Source organism: Polyodon spathula, chromosome 3 (genome assembly GCF_017654505.1).
Source record: "Polyodon spathula isolate WHYD16114869_AA chromosome 3, ASM1765450v1, whole genome shotgun sequence".
NCBI lineage: Eukaryota > Metazoa > Chordata > Actinopteri > Acipenseriformes > Polyodontidae > Polyodon > Polyodon spathula.
In genome coordinates, this window is record NC_054536.1 from 36,296,970 (window position 1) to 36,306,969 (window position 10,000).

Consider the following 10,000-nt stretch of genomic DNA (forward strand, 5'->3'; position numbering starts at 1 on the left):
AGCCCATCATAAACTTCCTCTGGGGTAATCATCCCAAGAAAAATCATCACTTAAAAGAAAAAGTAAGATCTGCAGTCATAATATAATAACTGACCTTTGTTATCATCAATCTCTCAAAAGCTTACTTTCCCTATTCAAAAGTGAGTTAATAGGACTTTATATTTCACAATGTAAAATGACATTTAAACACAAAATGAATAAGGTTTTTATTAGCGCACTGTATTCAGTGACCATGTGTAAATAATTTGTCCTCAGCTCACTGTTAATTCTAATTCTCCCTAAACCATGTCCAAACCAATTACAGTTTGTAGAGTGTTAGTGCTGGTAGGTAATCTGTTAAAAGGTTTTCATCAACTTTCATTAAAGGAAAGGTTATACCATGTAGCCTTCAGCTGTATTTTAGTTTTTTTGATGTTCGTTTCAGCAAAAATAATCCCGAAGATAATTCCTTCTCTAATTTAGGCTACATATTTTTACATATATGCGAAGTACTGTATTAATTTTGTGAAAACACTTATGGTACTAATTTGTAACCTTAATGATATTTAGTAATAGATTTTAACAAATGCAACCCCCCCCCCCCCCCCCCCCCCCCCCCCCCAAAAAAAAAAAAAAAAACCTACAAAATTCATGTGCAACCTATTAAAAAAAAGTTGTAAAACTGGATCCAGGCGTGTAATCTAAAAAACATTTTGGTGCACAATAAAGGGATCTATTTTAATGATCAGTAGTGGATCTAAAAGCCACAGGCTAAAATGTATAAACACGACTGTTTTTTTAAACTCTTTCCACTGTATTTTTATTGTGTTTAGTAATGGTAATAAGGTGATCAGTAAATCATCCAAGGAGGAGAAACATCAGAAGGATTAATAAAGATGTAAAGTAGATGGTATTTATACGTGCCACTGTTAAATGCAGTAGTTAACAGTTTTACAAATGAATGGTACATTAGTCACAAGCATTGTGTCATGTTTCTCTGGTTTTAAACTACCCTAAATAAACTCATTCATTTGTTAGTCATTTATTTGTTACTGCTGTTCTTTTTTTTATTCTACATTTATTTTAGAATTGTAATATTTTCATTCAGCAAGAAAATATTGTGGTAGTAGATTTGACAATCAGGCCAAAAATTGACTATACAAACATTGTCAAAGTCCATGTTTTTTTGTGATTGGATTTTGTTACACATCTTTTAATACTATCAACTCTAAAGGTACAAGAGAGGACACTCACAAATTCACCTGTCTGCTTTGTATCTCCTTTGTAACTGTTGCAGCACTGCATTTAGGACCTCAGTTTAACTGTGATCGCAGTAACAGTTTAAAAAAAAAAAAAAAAAAAAAAAAGTGTAATGGTATTTGCTTTTAATATTTTAATACAATGATTAAATTGAACACACTACAGAAATAATTTTAGAGAACACGTCTTGAAAGTTCTAGCATTGAATATCTTTTTCACATTGAAAGTGTAGAAGGTGAATACATTTTTTACCGGATCTTGTTTTGGACTGGGTGAATCACATTGTTTCAAACTATGCTGTGTTGTTTAGTAATTGCAACACCTGATGTAAGGCAAAGTATTCCCCCATGTAGTCTTTTGTTATTGGTTTAACTTTCTTTGACTTGATTGAGTGTATACGCTAAATACTGAAGACATTGGGAAAGACTTCTAGTCAAAGCGCTTGTCATTGATTTGATTAAGTTTCTTTCAGTATTTTTAAACAGAATGCTGCGTTACCTGCACATACATGTAGAGTGCTGTTTTAATGTCATTCAAAAAGAGTGACAAAAGTATGTCCTGCTACAAAAGTATTTACCATTTATCTACAATGTGATTGTGATTTATCTGTAATTTTCAGCTTGGAAACTGTTGTTTATAGTAAGGCCTTCAAACTGCAGTACCATATACCCACTTGGTGAAAGGTCCAGCAAATACAAGGTTTACACATAATTTGCCAGCTATTTAACCATGGACCCAGACTGGCGACTGGCATGTGGACTTTTTTTCCTTCATAGATATTTATGCCAGTATAATTTTAATAGTGACCATATATTGCTGCTGCAGGAATACACAACAGATACATTTCTTATAGTACATCAAAGTCTTGTGTAAACACTGAGAAATTTAGAGCCAAGTTCTTTGTGATAAGCATTTTTTTCTGAATTGGGGGGAACCCCTAAATTAAATTAGGCGTCCTCGATTAGTTTCAGTAGTGTTCACCATTAGGCTGTTTTCTTGATTGCTAACTGAGTGTGTTTTCCTTCCTGAGAGTTGCGTCTGAGCCAGCAGAAACTATGCATTCTCCAAATCATTTCAGCATTATGCAGTGTAACAACAGCAATGTTTTTTTTTTTTTTTTTTTTTTACTACTCTCCCCAGTACTTGTTTGTGGTGTATGTGGGAGATAATGCTTTGTTTGTTTGGCAACAAATGGTGATCAGGAGATTAAAAAAAAAAAAAAAAAAAAAGATAAAAAAAACTGTGAACATTAAATCCTATTTTTTGTGCATTGTTCAGTTCAACTAATTTACAAGACTGCTAATTGTGTGTTGTATGCGAAGCAAAACAACTGTTTATGTCTTTTAAAATGTATGGCAGGTTACTGTTGTTGCTTTTAACTTAATTATTTGACCAATGTATACATTTTTATTCCTTGTTAGTTACTTAACAGGTCATGTTGTATTAACAGTTTTTCCTGTTTTTCATTTCATAGGAGATTCACAATGGAAAGAGATTCTTCACTTGATCTTCTTAACCTCTGGATACTATAACTGGGAGAAAAAGTTTCTTCAGCTTGGGGATGATTCAACATTATACCTATTGTAACAATAATGCCACCATTTGTTTTATGACACAAGTGAACTGGAGCTTTTTTGGGGGCAAGGACAAAAAGACAATTAAATTTTATTGTGATAACTTTTTTTTATTGAAAAATGAATCGATACACAATTCTAAAACAACTGGGAGATGGAACATTTGGAAGTGTTCTAATGGGAAAAAGCAATGAGTCTGGAGAGTTAGTTGCTATCAAAAGGTATGTGTGTACCATTACTTATTACTTGTTGCTTATTACTTTCGTAGCTTACACTACAGCAATCCAGTAAATGAGACCAGCTTTGCTTTTGTATGCAAAAAGTTTTTATCCTGATTTTATGAAGAACTAGTTTGTGTTGCAAAGCGTTTACCTCGGTATTCCATGAGTAATGCGGTTTTCTCAGGAAACATGCGTGACCTGTTCAGGTTCTTTCGGTTTAATCCAAGTGGACCCTGTAGTCTGCTTCCAGTTGCGACGTAAATAGCAACTTCATACAGTCCCGTATTTAATTTAAATGTTCTGTTGACATGCAGCTGTTCGTACCCTTTTTTGTGAAGGGTTTGTTACGTGTATTTTTTTAGTTTTTTTAAAAATAGGGCTTGAATGCATATTTGTGCAGCTGGCTAAATTTCAGTATGTTAGGCTGCCTTTTCAAGTTTCCATAGATTTGTTTTATTTTTACAACTTGTGAGTGAAACCATAGAGTAGGCTAGTTTTCTATATTATTTACTAAATTTAAGTGATTCAATAAATCTACTGTTAAACTGCAAAAACAATTTGACTGTGATTCTGCGTCTATGGAAATGTCTAAGCCTAATGTAAATAATCGTTTATAGGCCTATTTGAAATATTTCGCCTTTATTTAGAGCTGCTCTGGCGCACACTCTCAGCATGTACATGTAGGTTCACCTTCTATCACTTACTGACACGGTTTTTATGATTTATTTACTTACTCTGTACAGTATAATATCATGCTTTGTTACACTTGTGAAAAACTTGAAATGTCAGCTACGATTAGCTGTTCAGTGAGCATTCTGGGAGCTGTAGTTCAAACTGGACAGTGTTCCCAAGTGATTGTATTGTTACTGGTCCAGTCAGAACTTCACAAAACGGTTACCAAATCGTACAACAGCACGTGCTTAGCATTAGTTTTTAACGGTACTTTTTTAAAATTAAAATACACGTTTTTAAACCTCCCCACCAACAAAAGGCATCAAAGACTACTTAGATGCAGTAACTTGCCAAATGGGAGTAGTAACTGTCCAGTAGTTTTTTTACCTACAGGTGAATAATAAAAAACGCTCTCCCGACACCAAACTTACACGAAAAACCACCCGTAGCTCAAGAACTACCAGACAGAATAACACAAAACTTGTAGAAACTACTCAGCCTACCAATCAGACCTGTAATCCAAAACGGCAGGCAGATTGGTTAAACTTAACCCCACTTTTGGAGCGGCACAGAATAGGGGCTTATAATGGAAAGAACATTGCAACTTTAACTATGGCAGGACAGTAGCATATAAAGAAAAAAGTCCTGTAATATTATATTTTTTAAGCGTAAATTCCTGCATTTGATTACCTCAGACTACTCATGATCTCAAGTAGACATTCAAGAGCTGCTGGAGTTACGATGCTGTTCGGGAAACATTACAGTTTCAAACCGTTCATCTTATGATGGTCTTACAATTTTGGTTTGGTTCAAGTGGCTGTTGGGAAATGACCCCCAGATTAGTCGGCTGGTCTTGTTTAAACTTGAATGTTATGTAAAAAACATGGCAAGGCAAAGGTCGGCATGCTGCTGCCGACACCAGCAATAAGGCATGAAACCCACAAGCAGAGAACTTGGAACATATGTGAAAACTACTCCAAATCAAGGTCACTACATTAGGTCTAGGAACAAAAGTACTAGATTTAAGATCTGGTACCTATGTATGTTTTTATTTTATTTATTTATTTATTTAAAAATGAACCCCTGGGGATGAGTTAGTGCAATTATTTGGGGTTTATAAAAGCGATTATAAAGAATGGGAATGATCAGGGTTGCTTGGTGTCTGCTTTATAAATACTCTTTTGCCATGGAAAACCATAGCATTTCCCTATTAAACACTGTTAAGCAGTTCAGCAAATATAAAAACATTTTATATTTCCATACCAGTTTGTCAGGTTGATACATGTAAAGACAGCCTTTGTCGTTTTGTAGTAGTGGGCTACTGCATTCTGTAAAACGAGCAAGACAATCAGAACATCTATCAGTATTTTGCAGGAATAATAAGAAATTACTAATAGTAATATTAATTAAATCAATAATTACTAAAACAATAATGATGACATTCTAAATTGTTCCGAATAAGTTTAGGTACATTATCTTTAAGTTAATGCACCTTAGTATTCTTGTAGCCTTCAGAGCTAATTATACAGTGCATCTCATGAGCAATAGACTGCATTTGTTTACACAATGTATTTCTTTTTCACTCACTGTGCAATAGAATACCCTGGAACAGATACCGGTTTCATCAAGGATTGTAAATAATACATCTTGAGCTTTCCTGGCATTGTTTTTAATTGAAAGGTTATCATGCAAAAGGATACCTTTGATGATGAAGAATGTTTACAGTGTAGTGTTGCTGCTCTCCTGCATAAAAATATAAATTAAATAATAAAATAACGGTTAGTGAGTTGCTGTTCTACAGAGATTTCAGTAGTGTCAAGTTTATGCTTTCTCCTAAATATGTAATTTAAACTCTTTGGAACCCTTCCAGATGTTCTCAGTGAACATAGAAAGTGATTCTGTTTTTCAGCTTCTAGCCCAGCACTGTCATGGTACTTATTTTTTACTTAAACTTCCATTGTACAGTACCCAGGCTTGTATGTTATTAGGGTGATTACTTCATGAAGCAGCAGTTTTGCTTTTGTCGTGTTGTGGAAATGCAGCACTGTAGCTTGTGAATAAGGCTGATCCCATTGTGGCTGAAAGACACTCATACAGTGGTAGCCACAGCCAGCTATAAAAATGTTGAAATATGACGCAGTACTATCCGCGGTAAAACCGAAGTCAGTGCGATGTGCAGTTTTGTCAACCGCTAGAGGGCAGTATTTGACTAGAAACTGGATTGTTACAGATTATTACTGAAAACATTAGGTTATTACCATAACCCTGGTTCCCTGAAAAGAATGACACCCATTACTGAATGGGAAAAGCCCTCTCTGACCATCAGTCACTGAGCATATATAAAAAAAACTGCCCTATAAAGGGCCCTGCTGTGTGGAGGAAGTCCCCCCCACCTCCTATTGAAGAGGGCCATCCTCACAGTAGCATATCGCAAAGCTCATCCAAGGAGGTGCCATGAAAGAGAGCCCACAAAGTCGCTTGGCCCCTGGTAGAATGGGTTGTAATGTCCCCCGGCAAGGGAGAGTCCGTCTATTCATACGCCAAGCGTATAGCATCTGCCACCCAGTGCTAGACGTTGCTTTGATAGGGCCTGTCCTCTAGAGTGGGACCTATAGCAGACAAACAGCTGGTTGGACTGTCTCCAGGATGCTGTCCTATCCAGGTAACAGTGCAGAGCTCGGACTCGGCAAAGCGTGTGCTGTCTACGGTCCTCCTCTGACTCGTGCAGGGGAGGTCTGGAAGTTTCCAATCTTGGTTAAACTTGGTTAATATGGAATGATGAGACTACCTTTGGAAAATGCTGGATTTGTTCTTAATGTTACCCGTGAGTCATTCTCAGTGAAAGCCATACATATGTCATCGATGGACAGCGCATGAAGCTCACTTACTCGTCTGGCAGACGTAATGGCTATTAAAAACGCCAATTTCAAGGAAACGGCACAGCTCTGCTGACGCCATGGGCTCAAATGGGGGACCCGTAAGGACCCGCACTACCAGTTCTAGATCTCACTTGGGGACCATGCTTTTCATGGGAGGACAAAGCCTCCGAGCCCCTTTAAGAAATTGCACTGCCAGGAAGTGTGCTCCAGAGGACACAGAGTCAATTTTATCGTGGCACACTGATATTGCTGCCAGGTATACCTTCAGAGTGGAAGCGGATTTTCCTGCATCAAACATTTGTTGTAAGAAGGTTAGTATTGTCTCAATAGGGCAGATCACAAGATCGTGACCTTCAGCAATGCACCAGTCTTGGAAAACTTTCCATTTATATGAATACTGGGCTCTAGTGCTAGGCGCCCTAGCACACTGTAGTGTCTCTACCACTGCATCTGGCAAACCTTGTCTGGATAGACGGCTCCACTCAATGGCCAGACCCAGAGTTGGAGCTGGGCTGGACCATGATAACCAGGGCCCTGATTTTATCACGTTTCCCTTAAAGCAATTTAGTTTCAGGAAAAGCACATTTTTCGTTGTACTCAGGACAGAGGAAAAAATAAATAAGGCAGCACTAAACGTTATTTGCACACTGATACCATCAAAACAGCACAGCCATAAATACATATGAAAATATGAAAAAATACAAAGATAACTAGTGTATTCAAATTTAAATCAGTAAGTGTAGTACTCACCTAACTGGTTGTTCTAATGCACTGTTGAAAACTCGATTGTTAAAAAAAGAAAAGAAAGAACAATGTTCAACATATTGTTTATAACTGGAACTATTTACAAGGTGTTTCGATTTATTTGTTCATATATACTTTTGCTAGTTCTGTGAGGTTTGTTGGCTTTAGGATGTGTCTCTGCTGAGAGTGCACAACTCCATAAATTGAAAAACTGGGTGGCTGCCTGCCTCCTGGGGACCACCTTGCCTCCACAGAAGGATGCGCACGCCTCTGCACTGGTGGTGGAGAGGGTGAAAATGATCCAGGGGTATGAGGGAGATCCCTGGTCGTAGTGGTGGGCGGGGTTCTTGAGGACTTTTGGGAAGGGCCCTGGACCACTGTTCTCATTCTCCCATGCCCCGGGGAGAGAGACTCTGCTGGGGAAAGGGCTGCCCACCTGCGCTTAGTTTGTTTTGAGAACTTACGGCAGGGAGAGCAGTCGGCACACTGGTCACACTGGTGGAAACTAGCGGAGGACCCAGTGGAGCGCACTGACATGGCGCAGGACGTCGGTGCCGAGCTGATGGTAATCGGCATCGATGTGGCAATTGGTGCCTGTCGGTGTTGTTCTGACCGGTGCTGAGTTTAATCGGCATTGGGAGAGGCGCCGAAGATGTTTCCAACCAGTGCCGGTCAATCAGCGTCGGTTTCGAGGAGAGCGCGGTCAAAGCTGTGCTGATGTAGCCAAGTCAATCGGCATTGGCGTTGATGGAAAGCGCAGCGGTGCGAGGAAAGCCCGAGGTTGAGGGGCACGTAGGCCGGAGCTGCAATGTAGCTGAGGCCGAGTAAATCGGCGTAGAGGACAATGCCGCAAACCCGCGGGGTCACCCTACAGCACCACAATAGCACAACCAATGGTAATTTCAACTACAAAAGGTGGTAAAAGAGAATAAAAGAGGGGTCGAGAACAACTCTAATCAGTAAAACTGACGTGAGACTCAGGCAAGAGCAATCTCAAAAAACACTCAATGTGTAGCTTACCGTGTAAAACAAATTGGTAAGCTCAGAGAACCAACAAATCAGCCAATTTCCAGAACAAAGATGCACGAGGCAATCTGTGACCTGACTCAGTGGACTGAGAGAGAAAATGGCGATATGCTACTGTGAGGACGATCCTCTTGAACAGGAGGTGGGAGGGACTTCCTCCTCACAGCAGAGCCCTGATAGGGCAGCTTTTTTATATATGCTCAGTGATTGATGGTCTGAGAGGACTCTTCCCATTCGGTAATGGTTGTCATTCCACTTGAAAGGGAACAGTTTTTTGCCAGTGGATGCCACACGCTAAAGCTCGGGTTGTACCAAAAGTGCAATTTATATTAAGTGAATTTTTATTCTGTACTGTACGAACCCGGTATCATCTCAAATTCTAGTCAGAAAAAAAACAGGATTTCAAAGCTGCAATGTTTTTGTGCTGTTGCACCGCGATAGTATCACGGCAGGCAAATAGCTGGCTGTGGCTAGCACTGTACAAACTGAAATTGCTGTAAAGAGGGAGCTATTATTTTTTTTAAATCATCTAGCCTGAGAAAAGTATAAGGTTGTTTTTGTTTTTGTATGTCCTCCAGGTACAGTAGCAGCAAGAATGTCTTCCTCAGTCACAGAATAAAAGCATGAAAGAAGGACATACATTTTATTTTTTTTTTCTGTGATGTTGTGCTTTGTACATTTAACACCAAAGCTAAATTCACTTTTGGGAAAGGGGGAATAAAAATAGTGCACATGCTGTGCAAGTCAAGGTTGTTAGAATAGTAGAAACACAAGTGGAGGCTTTAAGTAAATTGTTGATGCATCATGTCTGAGACTTTTGCACAGCAGTGTATATAAAATTTTAAAAAAATTAAAAAACAGAGTTATCACTGACATAAACCCAACAGGTTGTTATGTTGTTTTCTTTTCGATTTAGTTCCTGAGAAGAATAGTCACCGAAGTTGTTATTATTATAGAGGTGTGTTTGCTGCTTGCTGTGTGTTATTGTTTTCTGTAAAACACTGATATCCTGTCAGTTAAGACAAGGCTTAATGGAAAGCTTGTCTCAACGTTGTCTTTATTGTGCCGGCCAGAAACCCGTGCTTACAACTGTATTGTTATATTTTCCACATTTTATTTAAATTCTCTAATTAAAAAGATACCCGAGTAGTTAAAAGAGACCTGGGTCAGGTCGGGTAATTTAAAACCCGACTGGTACCAGGTACCCATGTCGACTTTTGCTAAAAACATTATACTATCTGAAAATGTGTTGAATATGTATATAGTTCTGTCTCCTCTGACAACTTTTAATTATAACCATTGTTTGATTCAAGAGAACTTTTAAATATAAACATTTCAGTATATACTTTGGAGTTAAGTCTTTGCAATGTTAAAACATTATTTGTTTATTTAGGGTTTCCTTGCTTAGAAAATACTAACTAGGGCTGTCAGTATCAGAATGTAATATAACGAGAGTGTGTGTGTGTGTGTGTATGTGTGTGTGTGTGTATGTGTGTGTATGTAGATATGGTTTAAATGTTTAAACGTTCATAAAAATGTACCAAAATGCACATCCCTGTTAATTCTATAGGGTGATGCAAAACTTTTGGCCATAGCTGTATGTCTGCATGCTAGATTGAATAATGCCTTAAAATAGAACAATTAT

At 38.2% G+C, this 10,000-nt stretch overlaps 1 protein-coding gene across 1 annotated transcript in view; it reads left to right on the top strand.

Annotated features, from left to right (window-relative positions):
* Window positions 1-10,000, top strand: part of mak (male germ cell-associated kinase) — a 48,383-nt gene that overhangs the window by 1,043 nt on the left and 37,340 nt on the right. Inside the window, exon 2 of the mRNA XM_041245178.1 lies at window positions 2,714-3,034. Coding sequence (XP_041101112.1) covers window positions 2,934-3,034 — 101 coding nt within the window. The 5' untranslated portion in view covers window positions 2,714-2,933. The remainder of the gene's footprint in view (window positions 1-2,713; window positions 3,035-10,000) is intronic.